The 23,783-nt window shown below is 57.6% G+C and overlaps 1 protein-coding gene and 1 long non-coding RNA gene across 12 annotated transcripts in view; one reads left to right on the top strand and one right to left on the bottom strand.

Moving 5' to 3' along the window:
* Positions 1-10,457: 10,457 nt before the first annotated feature.
* RGS3 (regulator of G protein signaling 3) overlaps positions 10,458-23,783 on the bottom strand; it is a 75,174-nt gene continuing 61,848 nt past the window's right edge. For 8 of the 10 annotated variants that reach the window (XM_062616003.1, XM_062616004.1, XM_062616005.1 and 5 more), the window contains 6 exons: positions 19,963-20,592; positions 16,505-16,578; positions 13,197-13,298; positions 12,528-12,589; positions 11,780-11,946; positions 10,458-11,700 (listed from right to left, as the gene is read on the bottom strand). In XM_062616003.1, coding sequence (XP_062471987.1) covers positions 11,515-11,700; positions 11,780-11,946; positions 12,528-12,589; positions 13,197-13,298; positions 16,505-16,578; positions 19,963-20,592 — 1,221 coding nt within the window. In that variant the 3' untranslated portion in view covers positions 10,458-11,514. Of the gene's footprint in view, positions 11,701-11,779; positions 11,947-12,527; positions 12,590-13,196; positions 13,299-13,400; positions 13,525-15,268; positions 15,530-16,504; positions 16,579-19,962; positions 20,593-23,783 lie in introns of those variants that run through there. The other 2 variants (XM_062616010.1, XM_062616011.1) reach the window with 2 other exon arrangements.
* On the top strand, positions 13,529-15,140 carry LOC134162331 (uncharacterized). Of its 2 annotated transcripts, XR_009964295.1 has the most exons (3): positions 13,529-13,734; positions 14,019-14,115; positions 14,723-15,140. It is a non-coding gene; the product is annotated as an uncharacterized LOC134162331 (long non-coding RNA). The 2 variants fall into 2 exon arrangements; XR_009964293.1 differs by lacking the exon at positions 13,529-13,734 and having other exon boundaries at positions 13,970-14,115.

Below are 23,783 nucleotides of genomic sequence, written 5' to 3' on the forward strand. Positions count from 1 at the left end.
ACCTACACCTCACAGCAGCGTTAACCTGTGCCTACTTCCACTTTGAAGGATTGCTGCTGCAGGCCAGCCACACCAAGGGCACAGTCAGAGGGTGGGAAGGGATTTAGAGCAGCGTCACCCTCGATCATGCCCAGGAGGAACTTTGTCACCTGGGGACAGGAGCACAGGAGGCAGCCACGGGTTCAGCCCTTTACCCTCGTGCAGTCCCAGGCACAGCTACAGGGTGGCCAGAGAAGTGATTGAGAGCAGCCCTGAGGAGAAGGACCTGGGGTGTTGGGTGAGGAGAAACTGCCCATGACCCTGCCTCAGTGTGCCTGGAGACAGGCTGAGAACACTGAGGATGTTCAGCCTGGAGAGGAGAAGCTGCGTGGAGACCTCAGAGCAGCTTCCAGTGTCTGAAGGGGGCTACAAGGATGCTGGAGAGGGACTCTTCATTAGGGACTGCAGTGACAGGACAAGGGGTGATGGGTTCAAACTGAAACAGGGGAAAGTTCAGGTTAGATCTAAGGCAGAAGCTCTTCCCTGTGAGGGTGCTGAGGCGCTGGCACAGGGTGCCCAGAGAAGCTGTGGCTGCCCCATCCCTGGCAGTGTTCAAGGCCAGGTTGGACACAGGGGCTTGGAGCAAGCTGCTCTAGTGGAAGGTGTCCCTGCCCGTGGCAGGGGTTGGAGCTGGAGGAGCTTTAAGGTCCCCTCCAACACAAACCGGGCTCGGACTCTGTGATTCCTGTCTAATGCTCCATCACTGCTGTTTTCCTCCATCCACACTCCAGCCCATGGTGTGGCCACTGCAGGAGCAGAAGCGATCCCAGACTGCAGAAGTGAGTGTGCAAACTGGAGCAGCCGCACGGGAGGAGATGCGCTGGAGGCAGGAGGGACCCAGACAGGGAAATGACTAAAACAGGAGCTGGGCCGATTTCTAAGAAACGCACTGCAACAGATTGGATCGGTCCCAAAGCAGAAACTGCTCCTGCAAGGAGCACAGCTGCTTCCGAAGGGTCAGGGAGGGAGGCTTGGGCTGGGTCTGTGTGGGTCACAGAGCCACACAGGTCTCCTCCTCCCTGCAGCCACCATCAAAAAGGGGGAGGGCTGAAAAGAGCCCCCCTGCTCTCTGCAGAGCCCCTTTTTCTACCCCTTATGTTGAGAATGCGGCCGTCAGAGAAGGGCAAGCACCAGAAGCTGCTCCCGCAGGTCCGCAGCGAGCCCTGCAGCCCTTGGCCACACACACCCCAGGAGCAGCTCCAGCCCTTGGCCAGGCTCCTTTCTCTCCCAAAGCTCTTGGCTGGAGGACAAGGAAAGACATGGGTGGCCTGTGCAAAGGCTGCTTACGGAGGACACGTGTCCAAGGGTTCAGCACTGGCCGTGATGGGACGTCTGGGTTTGAGTGACACGGGCTCAAGAACTGCCAAACATCACAGGAAAGGACCGTTCCCACAGCTCCAGGGTGAAGAGTGAAACCCTGATGGTGCCCGTGGGGCAGGATGGTGGCAGTGCCACAGTGCAGCCTGGGGGCAGGTCTGTCCTTGTCTTTCACCTCACTTGGGAGGATAAACCCGCCGTGCCAAGGCATGACACCCACACACACCTTGGTCAGCCCAGGACAAAGCTGGGTCTCCCTGCACCATCTCCCAGCACTTTCGTGTTTCCCCACAGATTCTTCCCCAGAGGGTGCTCAGGCATTGGAACAGGGCAGGGCTGCAGTCACCGTCCCTGCAAGTGTTCACACAGCGTGGAGACGAGGCCTCAGTGCTGTGGGTCAGTGGTGGCCTTGGCAGTGCTGGGAATGGTTGGGCTGGATGAGCTTAAAGGGCTTTTCCATCCTGGTTGGTTCATCCTGGTACCTCCACTGCAGAGCAGACCTCTGGATCCACTCGCTTTGGGTCTGCCTATCCTAACACCCAGAGGAAGGGGGATGCAGCCCCAGGGCTTTGGGTCAGCTCTGGGGAGAAGCAGGAGGTTAGGGACAGGTTTGTGGAGCATGATTTTTAAATAGAACCAACAACTTATTTTAGGAATCTCAGATGAATGAGCCTGTGCCTGTGGTTTCCCTGACATGGAACACGCACATCTACAGCATTCCCACACCCAAACGAATCAGAGTGGGTATCGATGGCTTAACCAAGGGCTGTATTTCCATGGTGGCACGGGTTGGAAATCAGCAACTACCCCGCGCCCGAGCGCAGCCCCTGGGATGCAGAACACCCCGGCTGAGTCTCGGGCACTGACCTGTCCTGCCGCCCACCCCACAGGCAAAGAGGTAAAACACTGCTGGGGTACCCACCAGGCCCATCTCCAGTGCTGGCGCTGCCTTTGATGTACGCCAGCCTTTGACAACAAACATCTCTGGATGGCCGCTCGCAAACCCACGCTGTGATCTGAAGCTCACAGGAACTGCCACAGCAAAGATCAGTGCGGGCACGAGGGCCTGCAGCACGTCAGGACGTGCATGGGGAGCCAGCAAGGAGCGGGTCTCCCAGGGCTTCATTTCCATGAAGAGCTGCAGTTATTTTAGGAGCTCGGCACAACGGGGAATGCGTTTGGAGGGGGCTGGTCCAGGAAAAAAGTAGAGATGTTTTTCTTCAATAAAAATACAACAACGCTGCAGCCTGATTGGAAAAAGGCTGAGCTTGTTTTGTTGGGTTCTGTTGCACTGGGTTTGTTTTTCCTCCCTGGCAGTTCTTCTGACGCTCTGGAGCAGTTTAAGGTTTTTCCAGAAGACGAGGAGCTGCGGCCCTGCCAGGAGCAGTGATGGAGCTGCGAGAGCTAAAAGTGGCCGATGCAGCCAAGGTTCCAAAAGCCACAGCTGGAAATAACCGAGTGCGGGGAAGCTGAGTGGGATCCACACGATGCTGCCTCAAGCCCGGGGCTTTCCATCGCTGTCTCCTCGTGTTGGGGGAGCCTGACATTTATTAAGCATAGAATCATAGAATGAGACTGGTTTGGGCTGAAGGGACCTTAAAGCTCCTCCAGCTCCAACCCCTGCCACAGGCAGGGACACCTTCCACTAGAGCAGCTTGCTCCAAGCCCCTGTGTCCAACCTGGCCTTGAAAATACAGTGTCTGACCCCCTCCTCAGTGCTCAGGCTGCCTGACCTCATCACCTCCGCAAACGTGCATGGCCATTAATACAAGCAGAAAAGTATATCCCCACCTTCCAGAGAAGGCTTTGCCTCTCCACATCCAGAAGCACTCAAAGCTCTTGTTCTGGTCTGTGGGGACAGTGCAGAACATCACCACGCCAGTCTGCTTACATAGGCGCCTGTGTGTCAATAACCCTCTTGTAGGGTCTGTGTGTGTCTGTAGACCACAGGGGTCTCTGGCAGACCAGCTCAGATGGAGACCTGCGTACACTGGACAGCAGGAGTGTGTCTGAATGAGGAGCCAGAAAGGGCTGCTGCATTTCCCAGCATTTCCCAGCAAACCCCTCTAAAACACTTCTTTGCAGAGGGACCAGTGCCCTTGAAGCCTTTTGGCTGCAATGATGGACCAGCAGTTCCAAGCTGAGACCCCACCGGATCTTCCGGCCCTAAACCTGCTCCTCAGGCTTCTCACTGAGCAAGAAATAAAATAGGACAGAAAGATAAAGAGATAAAGACATTGAGGTGCTGGAGCGGGGCCAGAGAAGGGTACCGGAACTTGTGCAGGGCCTGGAGCCCAAGTGTGATGGAGAACGGCTGAGGGACCTGGGGGGTTCAGTCTGGAGAAGAGAAGGCTCAGGGGGGACCTGATCACTCCCTACAAGTGCCTGAGAGGAGGATGGAGCCAGGAGGGGCTGGGCTCTGCTCCCAAGGAACAAGGGATGGGACAAGAGGAAACGGCCTCAAGCTGCACCAGGGCAGGTTTAGATGGAGCTGAGGAACAATTCCTGCCCCAGAGGGTGCTCAGGCATTGGAACAGGCTGCCCAGGGCAGGGCTGCAGTCACCGTCCCTGCAAGTGTTCACACAGCGTGGAGACGAGGCCTCAGTGCCATGGGTTAGTGGTGGCCTTGGCAGTGCTGGGGACTTGATGAGCTTAAGGATCTTTTCCAACCCAGCTGATTCCATGATCCTGTGAAGGAGGGATTGGATTGCCTCCTGTGGGATCAGTCTGCAGCAGCCCCAGAGCCTCCACACTGGGTCTGCGGGTTGTGCATCCCAAGGCTGCCCACACGGACCCAGAACATTGTCCCATCTGCTGCAAGGAGCCCGGCTGCAGCCTTGCCTGGTGGAGGTTCACGCAGCGTGGTGGCAAGTTCCACTTCCCAGCATGCAGACACTGGCAGCAGATGAGGGCAGGGACAGCAGCACCGCTGCCGGAGTCAGCTCCTGGGTGTGATGAAGCTGCAGTGATGAGCGTGTCCACAATTCCCATCTCATTATTCCATGTGGCAGCGCTTCAGGAACTATTATGGCTTAGCCATAAATGTTGACACCACGTTAAAAGGTGCTTTGCAGGGAATCCCCATCCTTCTTCCTTCCTCTCTATTTCAGAAAGGGGAATGTTGGCCCTATGAACTCATCAGATTTCCTACCCATAACAACACTTTGGTTCCCTGAGAGATCGTCCAGTTAATTAATTGTTTGCATTCAGATGGCAAAGTAAATGAAATACGTTGGGCAATAGCTGCAAGAGCCATCCAGTGCCCCCATCCCATGGGCGACCCTTGCAGTGATCCAGGTGCTCCTCAGGTGGTTGATGCGTCTGTGGGGCCAAAAAGAGGATTTTTAAAATCAGTTCTGGAAAACGTGGAAATCTGGACACGGAAACTTGGCAGTCGCACCCCTGAGCAGAGGAGCTTACGTGGCCAGGGGACAGGGCAGCTGGAGACCCGTCACCCTGAGCTCCACATCAGCATCCCACAGCCCAGCCCAGCCCGATTTCTGGCACTTAGCCCTCCTCTTTTACCCAGAACCAAACAGCTCCAGAGCTGGTCAGAGGGCAGAAGGAAGGAGCAGTTCCCTCACTCAGACATTGATATGATGGGGCCTTCCCCAGGCCATGGAAACTAGGATTTTTTCCTGTACAAAATCACAGGACTCATCCCCACTGCTCCTGTCAGGACTCTGCTCTGCTGCATCTCTGTCCCATGTCTCCTGTGGGATCAGTGCCTGTTTCCTCATACCCACCAGCAAAGCGAGGGGCAGCCTCCTTGTGCAGTTATCTCTGGTCCAGCCCTCCCTCAGAGCAGGAATATCACCAGCACCCAACCAAGGTCAGCCATGGCTTTGTCCACATCTTAACCACTTCCAACGATGAAGACCCCCTACTTCTCTGGGGGCCTGTTCTACTGCATTATGTAGTCACAGAATGGTTTGTTGGAAGGGACCTTAAAGATCATCCAGTTCCAACCCCCTTGTCCAAGCTGAAGGCCTGAAAGCTGTCACACATTGTGGCTGTTGCCCCTTATTTTGTCACCTGGTGCTACCAAGGAGAGTTTGGCTCCATCACTTAGGTCGCTGTCCCTCCCAAAGCTGTAGACCACCCCCCCACCCACCCCACCACCCAATTTCTCCACATCCCTCTTGAGCTGGTTGAAGCAAACAGGGTACAAAATCAGATGCATTCATCCAAACATTGAGTGTCAAGCACAGGAGCTGCATCAGAGCAGATCAGTGTTTGCTGGGGTTTGCAGATCAGCTCTCGACACGTGAGCCCATGAGCTTTGATGTGCCCTGGACCCCGAGGTTTGTCTGGCACTTGGTGTCCTGTCACTGCTGTCTCTGGTCCAGGAGCAGGAGGTTTCACCCCCTTGTCTTTGTGTCGGAACACTGTGATCAGCAGAACGGGGTTGCTACACCAACAAACTGACGCACAGGCCGGGCGAAACTTTCCATGAGGAGCACGTGTGTCCTGAAATAATTGTCCCATTAGTTCAGGAAGGGACAAGAAATTACTTGCAAATGGCTCCTATGCAAACACCGCGTCCCCAGGTACTACCTGCTCCTGCTTGGCTTTTCTCCGTCTCTCGAACCTTCTTCATTAAGGGATGAAGGCAAGGAAGATGGGGAGGTCCTGGATCTTTCCAGCTCACCACCTCCATCTCTGCCCCTGCTTGGCAGTACCCAAAGTGGGGTGAGGGATGTTGGCAGTGGGTCACTCTGCATAAAGGTCCTCCTCATCCTTCCCCTGTGCCACTGCTCTGTGGGTCTGCTCAAGCAACAAAGGAAAGTGTTTTCCACCATCCTTTCCTCCAGGCTTCCCCAGCGCCTCACGGCTGGCTGGGACTCGGCATTATTTGCCTCCTTCCCCAGCACAGGGAATGTGTGAGCTGGATGAGCTGAGTAAAAATGACCTAATGCAGCGAAGACTCAGAAAATGAGCGATGAGAGGGTCAGAACAACGCTTCCTGAATGAGCGAGCGGCACCCAGGGGACTCTTCCCACCGCTGGATTTCCTGTCCTGGCAGCAGCCCAGCCCAGCTCGTTTTATTTCCTTGACACACAGCATCTGAGCCTATTTTTATTTTTACTGCAGAAGCATTTGATTTCCTCCTTCCCCATGGACTGCTCAGGAGTGACATTGCTGATGCCATCCAGAGAGGTTGGTGGCACTTGTCCTTACAGCCTCAATTCACAGAATGAGACTGGTTTGGGTTGAAGGGACCTTAAAGCTCCTCCAGCTCCAACCCCTGCCACGGGCAGGGACACCTTCCACTAGAGCAGCTTGCTCCAAGCCCCTGTGTCCAACCTGGCCTTGAACACTGCCAGGGATGGGGCAGCCACAGCTTCTCTGGGCACCCTGTGCCAGTGTCCCACCACATCTGGGCATCGCTGCTTGTAGCTCCCCAGGCAGGATGACACTGCACACAGGGCAGTGCTGAGCTGGGAACCCCCCATCCCACTGCAGAGACACCCCTCAACATCCCCCCCATTCAGAGCCCAGCCCCTGGGCCACCACCTGGAAGGACGAGAGCCCTGAAGCAGACCTCAGCACCCCCAGCCCTTATCAAACCTGGTGGAAGCAAAGGTCCCCAAACCCAACCCAACCAACCCCAACTCCCACCCCGCCGTGCAGACAAAGACTGCCTGTTCCATGGTGGAGCTCCAGACGGCTTCTGGGCACCTCGGCTACCAAGTAAGAGCTCGGCTGCTCCTGAAGCCCCAGCAGCTTTCTGAGCAGGGTGAGGTGGCTCACGCAGCAGGTCAGCAGTGTGAGCAGGGCAGGGGGACGCCTGTGTCTGCAGCCTCCCTATCTCGCTGTGGAGCTCTGCTCAGTCTGTGCCTCTCAAGCAGCCTTGTTTCTAGTCTGAGAATATTTGTCTAATCGGGGGGGCAAGGAATTGTTTTGCTCAGTAAAAAGTTCTATTTGGCTAAGTTTATACTCCAGGAGGGGTCTTGGAAAGGCCCCGTTAAGGCTGGGGGTGCTGCAGTGCCCTGGGGCAGGGGCAGACGTTTAAAAAAGGCAAACTTCTTCTTTTGACAGAAATAAGAGAATAGCTCCAGGCTCACAGCTTCGAGCCAGCTCGGAAACGAGGCCCCTGCAACCTGAGTGCTGCAGTTACAGAGCTGAGCCCAGCACCCACCTCTGGCTGCTGCGCTGGGAAGCTGATGAAACACTGAGCTGAAGGACACCGGAAGGGTCAAGGCCCATCATCTCGGGTAGGTGAGACCGATTTACCACCCTCCCCAACTCCCTCTGGTTCATCCCAAGCTCCTCATCCCTGAGGAAGTGAGGGAACTTCATCAAGGACTGCAGTGATAGGACAAGGGGTGATGACTGAGCTGAGCTCTTAGGCAGAAGCTCTTCCCTGTGAGGGTGCTGAGGCACTGGCACAGGGTGCCCAGAGAAGCTGTGGCTGCCCCATCCCTGGCAGTGTTCAAGGCCAGGTTGGACACAGGGGCTTGGAGCAAGCTGCTCTAGTGGAAGGTGTCCCTGCCCGTGGCAGGGGTTGGAGCTGGAGGAGCTTTAAGGCCCCTTCCAAAACAATCCATTCTACAAGTCTGTTAAACCATGATGTTAAACCCAGGACCATAGGATGTTTTTCCCAGCAGTCTTACCCTTTTCCACCTATGGGTCACAGCATTTTTTTAACCTAACAAAGCATTCGACACCTGCTGGTGATGATTCCCATTTTCCTGTTTAAATGCTCTCCCTGGGCTGCTTTTCCTCATGGCTGCCTTCAGCTTGGTGAGCTTCATCCTGCTCATGAACCAAGATCACCCGCGCCTCCGTGGACTTTACCCTGTTTGCACGCAACAACCACGGCTGAGTTGTGACAACTTGCAGCTGAGCAACCACTCATTTTTAGCCCTGAGATAAACCCTTGTTATCTGCTCAGATAAGGCCCACACCAGCATCCTCCCTACTGCAGAAGGCACGAGTTTCTGCATTTGCATTGGCATTGACGACTCACTTCTTTCACATCCCTTGCAGCCTGGTTAGATTTTGTCTTGGACATCTTATTTTATGGTAAATAAGGACAGAAATCATAGAATCCCAGCCTGGTTTGTGTTGGAAGGGACCTTAAAACTCATCCAGCTCCAACCCCTGCCATGGGCAGGGACACCTTCCACTAGAGCAGCTTGCTCCAAGCCCCTGTGTCCAACCTGGCCTTGAACACTGCCAGGGATGGGGCAGCCACAGCTTCTCTGGGCTACCAAGTTGTGTTTTAAGCTAAATACCCCTGGTAACTAGCCCTCCATACCTTAATCTCAGCTGCAAAAAGAGCTGATCAGGGCAGTGGGGCTGTATGTCCATCACAACCAACGTCCCCCCAGAACAAGCCCCCTCCATGAGCTGACCCAGCTCCCATTCATAAACTGGGTTCCCCAAACCCTTCACTCTGGGCACAATGTCCAGGAGAGGGCACAGCTCCTCTCCTGCAGCACAGAGAGGACAAAGCTGTGGCGCCGGTGTCACCGCAGGGTCCATGGTGAGACCTGTCCTCCTGCAGAGAGCACAGCAACACAGGGCACAAGCATGGGGCATCCCCACCTCCCACCCCTCTCCTGCAATCCAGCACCTCCCAGGCAGGCAGGGTTGGAGCTGTGGTGTTTGCAGAGTGACTCAGGCCAACCTGGCAGTGAATTCTGCTACAGCAACAACCCAACTGGTGTCACTCACACGGGGCAGTTCCGTTTTCTCCAGGGAGTCACCCCAGGTCCCAGGTCCTTCACCCTTTGCCTGCAGGCATTGGTGGCACTTACTCAACCATGCAGCAGATTCCCACGTGTCCCACAGCAGCTCCAGGCCTTGCTGCCTGCCCTGCTGGATGAGCTCAGGTAAGTCACATAAGGAAGGCATGCTATAGGCTCAAAACCAGGCGTGGATGTGCAGGTTGGATGCTCCTGGGCATCACCAACAGCCTCAGGAAGGCCCACTGGCCCTGGCCTCCAGAGAGAAGGTAACGGCAGGTACTGAGCTGCCAAGTACACACAAAGCTCCATGAGCCAAGTCCCCTGCATGAGACATGGGAAGTGGGGACCAACAACAGGACCCTGCAGTCAGTGTCCTGACACTGATGGGCTGGGGCTGTGAGAGGAGGTCAAGAGTATATGCGTGATGGAGAGATAGGGGAACTGCAAGAAAATCTGTGCTGAGGCCAGATCTGAAGGGAAATGCTCCTGGCAGGTTCCAACCCTAACTATTCTATGATCCTATGATTCAATGAAGGCTCCCAACAGCGCAGGAGGAAGAGGAGGGCCTGGCTTAGAGGAGTCAGTTGGGGTGACCATGGCAGTGCTCGCAGGGAGAATGCACTGACCTGATGGGTCCCAGCAGGCATCCCACTACCCTGCTGCCTCCAGCCAACTCTCAAGGGATCCCCTCAGCTCTGCCTCAGTTTCCCCACCTGGCCATCACATGCTGTGAGTTTAAAGGGGGAAACGCACAGCTCCCAAGTAGAGATCATATCTGCCACGGGAGAACTGTGCCCGGGTGGGATTGCTGGGACAGCTGCAACACCTCCACCCCTGGGCATCACCTCCACACCACACCGTGGCCCCACACAACCCCCTGACACCATAAACACATCCTAAACCATCTGAAGCCGACCACAAGCAGGTGGCACAAGACACTTCAGCCACCAAACACGCCGTGAACAGCGCTTACAAAACATTCTCATCCTAAACCAGAGCTGTCAGAGCGCTGCCTTTCCCCAGGGAGCAGCAGCCCTGCCAGCCAGGACCTGAAATAGCACTGCTGGGCTTTCTGATGCTTGTTTTGGTATGTCCCCAGAGGGACCCGGAGCTACACTTGGTCACTTGTGTTTCTGGGCATTTCCATGTTCAGAGGCTGGTGCTCTGCAGTGTTTAAACAGTGAACCCTGTCCCTGGGAACAGTCTCGTTTTGGGCAAAGCTGTCTGTGTTCCTGCAGGGCTACACCCGGGCATGGCCTCACAAAACCCAGCTCAGAAATCCAGGGAACCAGAGCTTCCCATCTTTAGCCATGCAGGAACAGGAGTTTACACTTCCCCGCTGAAGAAGGGGATGTCTGCTCTGGCAGTGCCGAGACGTCAGGAAGAAAAGGCAGCTACAAGACATTGATATTCTCCTTTTATTTACCTATGACCATGACAATGTATTTTTGCCAGCTGCAGAGATGCTTCGCACTGTAAACCGGGTGCCTGGAGGCAGGCAGTCCGTCCAGCTCCGCCAGGGTCAGCAGTAACCCCTGCTCCTCAAAACACATATTGTTATCCAGAGTAAAGAGAGCATCTGGTCCACGGAGCTGCTTTTCTCCATCACCAAACCCTCCGTCGTCAGGGCATGATATATACACCAGGCTCCCCCAGCGGCCCGCTGCCAGGGAATGGGTTTGTCGGATAAAACCGAACTCAGACAACGTTGTACGCACTCAGAAACTAAAAAAGCATCCACTCGAGCGGAGAACCCGCCGTGACACACACAAATATTGCACTTGTCATTTCAGACCGGGAAAGGACACGAGGGTTTCCTATGACACAGCAACGTGTCCAGCTACGGGAGGTCAATAAATAAACCAGGGGTGGGAGCAGGAGGTGGCTGGCCTCACACACCTCCAGTGCAGGGGAAGGACCCGGCTTCCGCTGCTCCCAGGGGGAGCCACCACGAGCAAAGGAAGCGCCGGGCTCCTGGGATATAACTGCTTCGGGAGGCATCGCCAGCATGGGGAGCACAGCAGCATCCTGGGGCTGATCCAGTTCACAAGTCTCACATCCACGGATATAAGGTGGTGCTGTTGTCCCCTTGCCGAAGCCCTACACAGAAGTCCTCCTCCTCAAGCTGGGATCACTCGTCACCTTCCAGCCATGCTGGCAGCTCGGGCGCCTGCTTCACAGTAGTGACGGGAGCTTCCCTCCTGGCTAAAATCCATGCCGGAGTCACCCCGAAGGCATCGTACCAGCAATGGTGAGATGGGGCGATGGAGCAGTACCAGACTGCTGGGCTTGTTGGTCCCCTTGGCCCCATGCTCAGTGCCTTCAGCTGCCCCACACCCGTCCACTGCAGGAATACTTTTGGGGCCACAACGGCAGCTCCCGCTATCCCCCAGGAAAGCCTCTGCTGCCCGATTCCATGTAAACACTCAGCTCCCAGCCTGCCCCGAGAGAGTCCTTGGGTCTACAGTGGGGAGCTGGCTTTCTTCTGGTTAATTATGTCCAAGTACAAGTCGGAGCGCAGGAAGCGGGGGTACGAGTCCTTCTCCATGAGCCCGTAAATCCTCTTCTGCGCAAGGTCGAAGCAGCTGCGGGTGATGTTCTGCAGGTTCTCCTTGGTGTGCTCCCGCGTGTAGGAGTCCAGGTTGACCTGTGGGCACAGAGACCAGCGCTGGTGAGCAGCTCCCCGTGCCGCGGAGCCACACACCAGCACAGGAGCCAGCCCTCACCTCCTTGCAGGACTGGATGGCGATGTACTCAGCAAAGATCTTCTTGGCCTTGGAGACCATCTTGGACTGGGACTTGATCTTCTTGAACTCCTCACAGGCCAGCCAGAACTCCAGGTTCTCCTCGCTGAACTCGGTGCGCAGGAAGGCCCTGAAGGCAGCGAGCCCGTCTGTGGGGACACAGGCACATCTTTACTCCCGGCTCACATGTGGGGAATGGCCCCGCAAGACCCTCAGCCCAGCAACCTTGCAAAGGTGCAGACTCAGCTGCCTCCACGCACTGTCCCCTAAACCCCCTCAAGAGCCCCCGGGCAAAGCAGGCAGCGGTGGCATCGCCAGCGCAAGCTCAGCCTTGCAATCCATCCGCGCGCTGAATCCCCAGTCCTCAGCCCTGCTGCATGCATGGGGAGACGATTCCCTTGCTGTCCCTATGGGAGCTGGGTGTAGGATGTGGCCATGGTGTGGGGTGCCCCACACAAGAGGGGAATAGTCTAAAGCAGCTCCTCCTTCATAGATCAGGCAGAGGCAAGAACTGCTGCTTTTTCCTCCCCAGGAGGGGCTGCAGCCCAAAGCCCTGGCTCCCCCTGGCCCCTGCACCAGACAGAAACAGAAGAGGTGCAGGCAAGGGGCAGCCTCATTTCCCTTTGTCTACCCCAAACACCGGAAGGGATTAACAGAGGAAATCCCTGCTCTAGCCATGCACATCTCCGGATACTCCCCCAGCAGCAAACAGAGTCGGTCAAGCACTTACATTTGTGCAGCAGCAGCTTCTCCAGGGAGTCCCCCCACTTGAGAGCTTCCTCGGGAGTGGGCCTGCAGGAGGACAGAGCGTTGGCAAGGTGAGGCTGTGACAGCCACAACCGGTAACAGCACCGCGTGTGCCCCAGCTCCAGCACTGCACAGGGACCGAGGGAGGGCTCTGCAGCGGGCAGCACAGCAGGGGAAGGAAAACTCTGCCTTTAGACTGGCTGGAGGATAACTCGACCCACAGAGCTCTGCGCGCTGGGATCTGCGGTGTCTGAGCCAGGACCGGCTGCGGCACGGCGGGATTTCAGCAGCCGGATAAGCTGCGGAGTGTGAGCAGAGAGGGCTCGGCTCCAGCGGCTGGAGCATCTCCAGGGAAAAGTGGTTTTTCAAACCGCCCTCCGGCCAGTTACAGTTTCTCGTACAGGCACTGGGGAAAGCAGCCATCAGGTAAATTTCCAGCCCAAGCTGCCGCCTCCCGGGCACGGAGCTTCCCCCGCCTCGGCAGAGGTTTTGGCCAACCAACGCCTTTTAATGCTCCTCCAGAAACAAAATCTGCTTGTCCACAGCTTGCCCCAACAGGGTGGCCCCAGCCCCGCTGGAGGCGATGCTCAGCCCGACCCCAGCTTGTCCCCAAGCTCCCCCGGTCCCCGTGCCCCCCGCTCGCAGCACTTACTTGAGTGACTTGAGCACTTTGTCCAGCTTCCCGGAGGGGTTGGCCCCGGGGGACTCGTTTCGCCGCCGAAAAATCCCCAGTCGGTTCTTCATGTCCTTGGCTCTAGGGGGAAAAAGGAAGCGTTAGCAAGCGGGCGAGGGGCTAGGGGGACACCGGGCACCGAGGGGAGCCACCCTCAGCCTCAGCCCTGTGGCCACCACCTACTCCTTCATGGTGTGCCGGCGCTGCAGGCTGCCGTTGTGGGGTCTCTGCACGCCCAGCAGCATCTCGGCGTGGAACTCCAGCGGCTGGGGCTTGGAAAGGTCCCGGAAGAAGGGCATGTTGGCCGGGGCGCTGCCGGCGCGGACACACGCTCCGCGGCTCTGCCGCCAGCCCCGTGCGCGCTCCCGCCCGGTGCGCCCGGCGCGGAAGTGGGAGGGCTCAGCCGGGGGAGCTTTAAATGCGGAGAGGGGCGGCCGGGGTGCGTGTGGGTGAGGGCTGTGTCAGCCCCGCTGCCGAGCAGGGAGGCTCCGGCGTTGCTGGGGAAACACGAGGAAAGGTGGAAAAATCCACGCCGAGGGTGGAGAGCGGGGATTTACGAGGCTATTTATGGAGCGCGGGAAGCCGGGGGAAGGCAAAGGGGTTGGGAGCCGCCGTGTGACCCGCTGGTGCTCACACTGCTCCAGTGCCAGCAGAGGAGGGGCACAGCCATGGGGACATCTCCATAGGGGGGTGACTGGTACCGGCAGCGTGTGGCACTGAGGGGCACGGACACCAACACGCTGCCACCCTGCACGGGCACAGTGATGGACACCCGGACACGGGGCTCCCTCTTCCCACCAGGACAAAGCGGGACCAAGATTTTCTGGCAAGTGCCATGTGAAAATGAGAGCCCAAAGCTCAGCCCCAGCCTGGCAAGGGGAGAAGCGGAGAGCAGGAGGTGGGAGAGGTGACGGGAGCAGACGATGCTGTCCCCTCGTGGCACGTTCCCTGCATGACACCACGGCACGAAGGGGCGCGGGGGACACTGCGTGGCCTGGGATGCTCATCCTGCACCAAGGCTGCTGGATGGGACCCAGGGTAGCTTGGCCAAGCCACCCCCTGCAGCCTCCCACAGCGGAGGGTCTATGCCAGGATGCTTGGAGCCACCGAGCCATGCCCAGAGCTGGCTGGGGACGTAAGAGGGGTTCAAGGCAAGGGTGTACCCCTATCCCTAGTTATGCTCTCTAGACCCACAGTTCTCCCCCGTCCCAGGACAGTAAAACACAGCAATCCACTGGGAATAAATGCGACCACCCCAGGGCTCAGTCCCACAAGGTGCTGAGCACCCTGAGCCATGGAAGGATTTAGAGGGCAATATCCCCTCCTAGTCCCGAGCGCATCCATGCCCTCATGGGGGGCACAGAGGGTTTCTCTGCCTTCACATCATCTGGGCTGTAGTCCCAGCAGGACACAGATCCTGCTGCTGCCAGCACTAACATGGGAAAAGCTGCTCCAAACACAGAGCCTCACACTCCAAACACCATCTGCCTCCCATTACCACTCAGCCAGCGATGCTGAGAGCTGAGCACCAGCCACCACACGGGACGGGCCACCCCACACAGCCCTCAGCAATAGCTCCAGCATGTTCCCAGCTCTGCGAGGCAGCCGCCGCAGCTCGGCACAGCTTTCCAAGCACTGAACGGCGCTTGTGTGTGTCCCCAGCACATGTGGGCTGCCGGCACCACAGCCCGAGCCCTGCGCACACCAGCCTGGGGGTGTTTCCCAGCTGTAATACACCAGGAAGCACCACCTAAGGAAGTTCCCCAACTTAAAACCCACTGTTCCCCTTGCACATGCTTGCAAATAAACAGCAAGCAGCACAAAACCAGACCACAGACACACAGAGCCCCAGCTATATAACCTGCAGTATAAAATGCCACAGCAAAAACAGTTCCATTAAAGAACTGCTGGTTTCTGCCTGGAGTTGCCCCTATAAAGTGATCAGCTCCCAGCACGGCCATGAGGCCACATCCAGCACCATCACCCCACGCTGCTTCCAAAGCATCCCCTGCAAAGCACATCACCCTTCCTCTCAGGATGCCAAGCCCTACCTCTCCAGGTATCTTTCGGAGAAGTCCACCATCGTGTGGCACATCGGGGGGTGCCGACCGAGGCGCGGTGAGCGCCAAACCCCAGCCTCATGCACCATAAATAGTCCCTGCAGATGGCCGGCAACCCAGCTGCGCAGCCAATAGCCGACCGGTGCGATGCAGGAGGCTCCCAGCGCATCCGCAGCCGGCTCAAGGTGAGGACAAACCCCCCCCACAACCGTCCCTGACCCTGCGGGATGGAGCCCCCCCCAGCACCATTCCCCTGGCTCAGCGCTGCAGCAGGACACGGGAAGGGGGGGGGGGTGTCCCCGTGAGGGATTCATTTTAATTTCAATTGGGAGGAAATAATGAAAAGAGCTAAAAAAGGCACCTGCAGCCAAGACACGCGGTTCAACAGTGCCGCTCGCTGGCAGGAGGCACATGTGTGGAGCTGTGCATCCTGGTGCACATCCAGCACACTCGGCCCCCTCACACCCCCTGAGCTGCTCAAACCACGTGCAGCTTCTCCACCTGCCCTGAGCCCACATGAAGGACCCAGCTCTAGGAATCCCCGTGGCCGTGACACCCGGATGGATCCTGCACTGCAAACCCAGAGGTTGTTCCAAAACCATCCTCACTCGTCCCCACCATTGCGTTTCCAGCTGTGTTCATGGGAAGCAAAGGCTACGGCTGCCTCGTCCTTGCCTGGACCCAGTTCTTGGCACCCCTAAAGCCTTACCTGGAGAGGCAGAGGGGCTGTGAGCATCCCTCAGTTCCTGGTGCTCTCACCACGCTGCCCATGTGCTGTGATGGTAGAGTCTGTCCCACAGTGGGAAACCTCCCGATTCCTCCTCCCTGCATGGGGCCAGTGGGAGAGGCCCCCAGCTCATGTTTCAGCACTTGCATGGCCTCTCCCTGAACTCAGCACCACCAAGGCAGAGCTCTGCCAGCTCTGAGAAGCTGCTTTCCCCATGGCACCAGCTGGAGCAGGCTCCTGTCTGCCAAAGCAAGGCCAAGAGGGGCTGCTCCCAGCCAGGTGTGTGATGCCCCATTATATCTCCCACCTCCTCCCTGAAAATCACAACTCCCTGTATGAAGCGAGACCTCAATTCACACTTTGCTGCTTTCTCCCCAGAAAAGCTTGGGAGAACAAGACAGGGGGACCCTAAGGGCTGCCCGGACCAGCAGCGCTCTGCTGAAGTGTTTGAGTGCCACAAACAGCCCTGGAACACTCTGTCACCACAATGTGACACTTACAGGTTCCTGCTCCGTTTCTTGAGGGAGGTCTCGTCCCCTTCGTCACAGCTGCATTCGGGGTCGGCTCTGCTCAGCTGGGGGGGGGGGAGAGAAAAACAGTGTCTGCATCATTGTGCCAGTGCATGGCCCCAGTGGCACCCCAAGGTCACCCACCAGCGTTGCCAGCAATCCATGTGGTCCCCACACCTGCACAGCCCAGAGCCACAGCATCCGCAGGGCTCCCTCCCCGCAACCACAGCTGCCTGCAGCAATGCAATGGGACAAGCTCTTCTCCACCCTGGCATGGGGACTTACCTCCCCCCATCCATCCCATGCCCCCTTCAGTCTGTGGTGTTCCTGGGGCATCTGAGGAGACACCACGGCTGGTGACCCAGGAACCCCTCTGGGTTTGGGATGCTGACAGTGGGGAGAACACCTGTACCCATTCCTGATGCTTCTATTCCTGCTGTCCTGAGTGGGCAAAAGTCCCTGCACAGCCTGCAGAGCACCTTGTCCTCCCCAGAACCAGGCTGGGCCCCCAGAAACAATGAGGGGTTCCCCAGCAGTCCCCAGGAAGGAAAAACCAGAACAATTTACCCGTAATTGAGTCATATCATGGGAGCCTTCAAGTTCAAGGAGCACCCAGAGGGCTCCACTCCTTGCCCAGCAGCCCAGGGCAGCCTGAGCAAACCAAGGGCACATGGGATGCACTGCGAGCTCGGGGCAGCACCAGCGTAGCTTCTGAGCCTGGGGTCAGGCATGGAGACCCCTGGGACCACTGTAACTTCCCATTGGTGAATGAGACTGGAAGATGCTCGCAGCCAGCCCCGTATCCAGCTCATCCCTGCGCTGCCGGGGGCTGCAGGGCACTTCCCAGGATCGCCTCCCCGTGGGAACTGGCCGCGCAGCGCCGCAGCCCGGAGCTCACGGCTTTGGACACTTCCTTCCATTCTGCGCCCTTGTTTCCGGAGTTTATCGGCCCCAAACAATGCAGCCCTTGCAAAGCACCTTCCCCAGGCAGATAGGGCCCCGGCAGGCGGGCTGGCCGCGGCGACACGCAGCCGGAGCGCGCTTCCTGCCATTGTCCAGAGAGGCTCCGCCGTGCTCCGGGACAAAAGGCACCAACGGAGCTCGCCCGAGGGGTCCCAGCGCTCCCAACCACTGCATGCTCTGAAAACAACCCCCTCCCCGCCCCACTGCGGGGTGAGGGGGGAGCGGGACGGGATGCTGGGCACGATGGTGTTAAAAGGGCTAACAAAGTGAGCCCCTCTGAAATGCTCGCAGAGGGGAAGAAGCAACCAAGCAGCTCCATGGATGCTGTGGCCCTGCCACTGAGGCCACTGGGTGCAGGTATCACCCGTGCTTGCCAAATTGGAGGGGATCTAGAGGGGAATTGTGCATCAGTGCCTCACTCCAGGAACCTCGGCGGGTTTTATCAAACTAGTCCAAAGGCACAGCCCAACAGAAATCCCTCCAAAGTTTACCCAGGGGGATGGCAGTAGCACAAAACTCGATGCATGTCGTGGCCAGGCACCCTGCACGCTGCAGCCCCCAGGCATCCTATGTACATCAGCAGGGAGCTGGGGAGACACAGCAATAGGAGCAGGCAGGGGTGCCCCAGGAGGGCATACGGGCAGGGGGTTTAGGCACTGGCCATGCAGACAGAGCTGCTCCACAGCTGGCAGCAGCAGGAAGTCCAGCAGCCCCACTGCAGGGGCTCCAAAGCACCCCGCGCCAGAGCAGTGCAGCCCAGGAGGAGCCCGGTTCACCCGGGTCAGTCCAGGACGGGCACTGGGGGCTCTCCGGGGCAGGACTGGGACACGCTCCCTGGGTATCCCCCCCTCATCGGCAGCGAGTGCAGCCCGTGGGGCCCCAGCACCGTTGCACTCCGCTGCCTGCAGGGCTGCAGGCTCCCGGCCGCACGCACAGCGGCACTGTGAAACCAGCGGCCCCGGCACCGGCAGCGCTGTCGGGACACGCTCAGCGGGCAGGGCTGCTGCCAACGCCTCCCTTGCTCTGTGTCCCTGCCAGAAAGGGCCTTTCTTGATAGCATCTGGGAAGGTTTCTGAATCCCGCAGCCCACAGCTGCTGGCATCAGAGGCTCTGGGCTACCCTACTGCACAGCAGCCCCGTCTGACCAGCCTGGATTAGAGCTAAAGGCTCTCATCAGCCCAAAAAGTGCTCCAGGGAACAGCAGCAGAGGTGGCTCCTCAAGCAGCATGAGGCTGGCAGGATGGTTAACCTCATCACAGGCTTAAAACCCCACCACACTGCATGCTGGGTGGCAAACAGGGCTCTCTACCAGCCCCTCCTGCCAAGGAGGCAGCACCATGGAGCACCATGCAATGTGGTCCTGCACTTTGCAACGTGGTCCTGAGCAGTGTGACATGGTCCTGAGCTGTGTAGCATGACCCTGGGCAACGCAGCATGATCCTGAGCCAAGTAATAGAGCCCTGATCACAGCAGCACACACAGCCACTGGTGGAGATGAAGCTGGGGTGAGCTTGGTTGGGCAGAGCGGGGTGCTGGGCTCTCAGCACCCAGTCAGGCTTCACCCGGACAAGCAGCACTTCCCAGGCACAACCTCTGCAATGGCACATTGGTTCCTGCAAAAGCACAGCCAAGGTGCTGCTCCACGGGTTTGTGAGAGCTCCTGCTGCATGGCCCTCCACTGCTCCTGTTCTGCAGGGTCAGGAATCACTGCTGAGCTCAACCTTCTGAGATGGGCCCTCCACAATGGACAGCAGCTCTCCAGGACATGGGACCCAAAGGATCTGGACACACTGGTGGGAGATGCCCACCCAGAGCATCAATACACTGCCAAGCATCTCCCAGAGCTGACTGCCTGGGGCAGAGACATTCCTGGCCACTCAGATGCCAGCTTTGCTGTGGCCATGGAGAGAGGGGCCACGTGTGTGCAGTTAACCCTCAACATAAGAAGGACACAGAGCTGTTGGAGCAAGTTCAGAGAGGGCCACAAGGATGATCAGGGGCTGAAGCACCTCCTGTATGAAGACAGGCTGAGAACACTGGGGTTGTTCAGCCTGAAGAAGAGAAGGCTGCGTGGAGACCTCAGAGCAGCTTCCAGTGTCTGAAGGGGCTACAAAGATGGTGGAGAGGGAGTCTTCAGCAGGGACTGCAGCAATAGGACAGGGGTTGATGGGTTCAAACTGAAACAGGGGAAGTTCAGGTTAGATCTAAGGCAGAAGCTCTTCCCTGTGAGGGTGCTGAGGCGCTGGCACAGGGTGCCCAGAGAAGCTGTGGCTGCCCCATCCCTGGCAGTGTTCAAGGCCAGGTTGGACACAGGGGCTTGGAGCAAGCTGCTCTAGTGGAAGATGTCCCTGCCCGTGGCAGGGGTTGAAACTGGGTGAGCCTTAAGGTCCTTCCCAACCCAAACCATTCCATGGCTCTGTGCTGGTACACCTCCACCCCAGGAACTCCCCATCACACAACCAAGCAGGACCCAGCAGGTCACGTACCTTCCTGTGGCCTGAGAAGAGTAGCGTGAGCTGGTGGATGGAGCCGCCGTTCTTGGTGAGCTCTTTCTTGAGGGTCCTGGGGGAGGGCAGGGCCCAGTGGCCCGTGGTGCCCTGGCTGTCCAAGCAGTTGAGGGTGGTGTCGGAGGTGAAGCAGTGGCTCTTGGCCTCCTGCAGCAGGCTGCCCTCGCTGTGGGTGCGGCGCCGCAGGGAGCTCTGCACGCTCAGCGTGTAGACGGGCTGACAGCCCGACGTCTCGATCATGCTGCTGCGCTTCGCCTCGTTCCTCTCCAAGTACTGCTCATCCCCATCCTCCTCCTCATCCTCCTCCTCCTCATCCTCCTCGTCCTCCTCTTCATCCTCCTCCTCATCCTCACCATCCGTGGTGCTGCCCGCCATGCCCGCTGTGCTCTGGCTGAAGGTGCTGTCGAGCCGCAGCTCGGGGATGACAAAGGCTGGCAGGGTGCTGGGCTGCTCCTCTCCCCTCTTGGTAGCCGCCGGCTGCTTTTCCAGCAGGAGAGGATCCTGGGTGGTTCCCAGAGCGGGCTCTGTGCATGGAGGAGCATCACGCGCTGCCGCCTTCCCGTCCTCCGAGTGCACCTGCCCCAGCTTCTCAGCATCTGTCTCCAGCATCTGCCCAGAAGAGAAGACAAGGATGAGGGCAGAAGCACTCCAAATCTCTCACTTGCACCTTCCTGGGGAGCCTTTCTGCTCCTGACACCCCAACCACAAGGCTGGCACCAATTTCTACAGCCCCAACAGTGCCCCGGCTGGGTGGGATGGCATCATCCCCATGTCCTCAGGAGGTGGCAGATCACCCATCACTCCCACAGCACCCAGTCCTGGTCATGATCCTGGAGCTCTGGGTTCCCCTACCAGCTGCAAGCGGGTGGTTATGGGGCAGGAGTGGGATGGGGCCTCCTGGCTACCACCTCCAGCACCCGGCGGCACTGGTGGGCTGGAGGACAGCAGGGGCCCATGGCGGGCAGCTCATCACGGCAGAGCTGGGCTCAGCTCCAACCACAGAAGCAGAGCCAGTAACATTACAAAGTCATGGAATGGTTTGTGTTGGAAGGGTCCTTAAAGCTCCTCCAGCTCCAACCCCTGCCACGGGCAGGGACACCTTCCCCTAGAGCAGCTTGCTCCAAGCCCCTGTGTCCAACCTGGCCTTGAACACTGCCAGGGATGGGGCAGCCACAGCTTCTCTGGGCACCCTGTGCCAGCGCCTCAGCACCCTCACAGGGAAGAGCTTCTGCCTAAGAGCTCATCTCAGTCTCCCCTCTGGCAGGTTAAAGCCATTCCCCTTGGCCTGGCCCTACAGGCCCTTGTCCCAAGCCCCTCTCCAGCTTTCCTGCAGCCCCTTTAGGCACTGGAGCTGCTCTCAGGTCTCCCCTTCAGGAGCCTTCTCTTCTCCAGGCTGCCCCAGCCCAGCTCTCTCAGCCTGGCTCCAGAGCAGAGCTGCTTCAGCCTTTGTGGCCTTGCCCTTTTTATGATGCCAAAGGTCCCCCTTTACACCCGTGAGCATGGAGAGGAGCTGCTCTGCCCCTCTCCAGCCTGACTCACCACAGGCAGCGATCCAGCATCACTTGAACTGCCCCAGTGAGTCTGGAGACTAAAATTCAGACTACCATGTCCTCAGCCCCATCTGCAACATCGCCCCCACCCCAAAAACAGCTGGATTTGGTGGGAGGCACAAAGCAAATGCTCAATTTATCCCATCCCTGGGTCTGTTTCAGTCCTCCTATTGTAACCTCTTGTAAAAAGGGAATGCTACCAGACCTGCCATGCAAGGATGCTCTTTGCACCAGCGCATGTTTTACTGATGCTGTTTGTGTCCTATTTGTATTGTAATCACTGTCATCAGTATTTCATGGAATAATTAGAGGAAAAACCCACACAGCCTCAGCTCATGCCCCAAAAGCCCTTCCCCTCCCAAACAGTTCCCTGTCTGCCCAGTCCTTCTGCTTAATACTGCTGGTTGCCCGCATCAGATAAGGCCCTAGAAGGAAATGAACAGGCTCCTTTAAAATGAGATTCAGGGATTAAATTAAACCCCTGCACTAATTCAATCAGAAGCTCTGCTGCTCTTCAGTGGCACGGAGGGTATGAGCAGCAGCCTCAGCACAAGCAAGGTTTCCATCCTGGGTTGGAAGCATCACTGGGAGGGTGAAATCCTGTCCTTGCAGGAAGGGCTATGGCTGAGCTCTGCTAAACTTGACAGTGATGGGTGAAAGACAGTGGTAAAGCAGCAGCAACGCCATCACAGCCAGCCAACGAGCCTGATCACGGCTGGAGGCACCGAGGGACTTCATCACCACAGAGGCAAGGGTCACCTTGCTGCACAAAGCTGATTTGGGCCAGCAAGGACAGGGATGTGACCAGGTTTCCTTCACACCATCACTGCAGCCAAGGGGCTGCAGGAGGAGGCAGCAGAATGAGGCACAGCTAATGCTGTCTGAGCAGGAGCGTGCTGTCCTTCCACTTCAAGGACTCATCCAAAACACCCCATGGTCTCACTGCAGCATGGGTCCTTGGCCAGCAGCACTAGCTCAGGAGGCCAATATCTGCTTCTCTCCATCCTCAGCGTATTGGTCTCACTGTTCTCAGCATCTGTCTATATCCTCAATATACAGGTTTCCATGTTCTCAGCATCTGCATCTTCCCATCCTCAGCATCTGGGTCCCTCCGTCCTCAATGTGTTGGTCTTCCACTCTCAACATCTGGGTTTCCCTGTCCTGAAGGGGAAGGCCTGGGGGCTTTACTACATCCCCTCTGGAGGACCTCACACTTCACTGTGTTCCTCAGTTCCTAAGTGGCCAAGGCAGCACGTCCCAGGGAGGGGAAGAGCAAGAGCAAGAACGAGCTGCCTCCAAGCCCAGGATGGCATTCAGGGTGGTTTTAGGGAAGGAGGATGATAAGTATGAGATCAGAGCAAGAGCAACAGAGTCCCTAATATTAAACAAGCTTCAAGACACTCCCAAAATGCCAAACATTGCCCTGTCTGTTCCAGCATCCTCAATCTCTGCACATGTAACCCTCTGCCCAGACACTGACTTTGGGCATCACTGACTCAAAAGCTTTCTTGAAAGCCAGACTGGAGAGAACAGCAAACCCCCTGCTCTCAGGCTGTATTTGCTCAGGGTTTCCCAGAACTCATCAAATGTCAGTGAACAGAAGCGGGTTTGTCAGTGGGCTCTCAACTTCGCCAGCATTCCTCTGAGTAACGTTCCCTTTCTGGTGTCCCACAGCCGGGACTGCCAGCTGGGAAAACACCAGCCCCAGAGCCAGCCCAGCTGTGAGCTGCAGCCTGCGCTGACTTCCCCTGGTGCTGCCAGAGGTGCTGTGATGGGCGGCATCCCCTTAAATCCCCAGCTTGGCGAGGGCAGGGATGGTTTTGAGGCTTCAGCTTCGTATTTCAAGACCTCTGCTCCTTGAGCCACGTGGCTCAAGTAACACCCGGGTACAAGAAAACGGAATTCAGCCTTTCCTGGCTGCTGATGCGGATGCTCAGGTTTTGCAATGCACATCTTCCTCTTGCAGTAATAGTGAGGAAGAGGAGGCTAAACAAGCCTTGGAGCACTGCCCTGCACCTCAGCCTCAGAGAATCCCAGACGGGTTGGGGTTGGAAGGGACCTTAAAGCTCCTCCAGCTCCAACCCCTGCCACGGGCAGGGACACCTTCCACTAGAGCAGCTTGCTCCAAGCCCCTGTGTCCAACCTGGCCTTGAACACTGCCAGGGATGGGGCAATCAGGGATTGGGAAAAGCAGGAAAGTCCCTGCAGGTAACAGACTGTTGGACATCGAGGTGAACGGGAGAGCAGTGA

Source organism: Pezoporus occidentalis, unplaced genomic scaffold (assembly GCF_034315485.1).
Source record: "Pezoporus occidentalis ecotype Australia unplaced genomic scaffold, CSIRO_AGI_Poc_V1 ctg187, whole genome shotgun sequence".
Lineage (NCBI taxonomy): Eukaryota > Metazoa > Chordata > Aves > Psittaciformes > Psittacidae > Pezoporus > Pezoporus occidentalis.